Raw genomic sequence first — 712 nt, 5'->3', positions numbered from 1 at the left:
GGTTTGTGAAATACTGGTGGCATGGCTTCCAGCATCATAGCAACACACAGGTCACTACAGTATGACATATTGACAGGTGAGTGGTAGGGATTATGAGACAAACCGAAAACATCGACTGTTAAGTAGATTCTGACTCACAGCGACCCTAAATTGCAGTGTTGGCTTTCCCACTTGCCTTTTTAGATGTTAGTTTTTTATTTGCCGTTTAGGAAGAAGAATACTTGCTGACTCACAGAGTTATTGTGAGGGTGAAATGAGTTTGAAGTGGAAAAACGTAGCTTCATTCTGTGTAATGTGTTATTTCCACCATTTCTAGTGGTTTTATGAAGAAACAGGGAGCAGTGACAATGTTGAAGCTCTAACTATCAAGAAGTTCAGAGGGGACCTGGCCTATAGACGACAAGAATATCAGGTACATTTCAACATTTATAAGATTGTGGTATTCGAAGTGGGCTCTTATTTTATCAGTTACTGCAGATTTAAATGATGGTGAACCAAGTTGTGAGTGTGTTGTTGGTTAAGGTGACTTTAATTTTTTGTGATGTGTTTGTAATCTCAGAATCCCAAATTTCTGTTCTTTTCTACGTGGCTCTCTATGATTCATGTGTTTCCTGTAACCTCAATAGAAGGGTCTTTGTGGGGTCCGTGTAGGTCTGTTTTTCCCAGGTTCTGTATCTCCCCATTATGTAAGAGCTTCCTGCACAGATCACTC

The 712-nt window shown here is 40.0% G+C and overlaps 1 protein-coding gene across 1 annotated transcript in view; it reads left to right on the top strand.

The window, feature by feature from the left end:
• The window catches only part of CUNH8orf76 (chromosome unknown C8orf76 homolog), a 19,310-nt gene that overhangs the window by 1,972 nt on the left and 16,626 nt on the right, over positions 1-712 (top strand). Inside the window, exon 2 of the mRNA XM_023728158.1 lies at positions 317-412. Coding sequence (XP_023583926.1) covers positions 317-412 — 96 coding nt within the window. The remainder of the gene's footprint in view (positions 1-316; positions 413-712) is intronic.

The sequence above is a fragment of the Trichechus manatus genome, unplaced genomic scaffold (assembly GCF_000243295.1).
Source record: "Trichechus manatus latirostris isolate Lorelei unplaced genomic scaffold, TriManLat1.0 scaffold00022, whole genome shotgun sequence".
Taxonomy (NCBI): Eukaryota; Metazoa; Chordata; class Mammalia; order Sirenia; family Trichechidae; genus Trichechus; species Trichechus manatus.
This window is presented reverse-complemented; position numbering and strand designations above follow the sequence as displayed.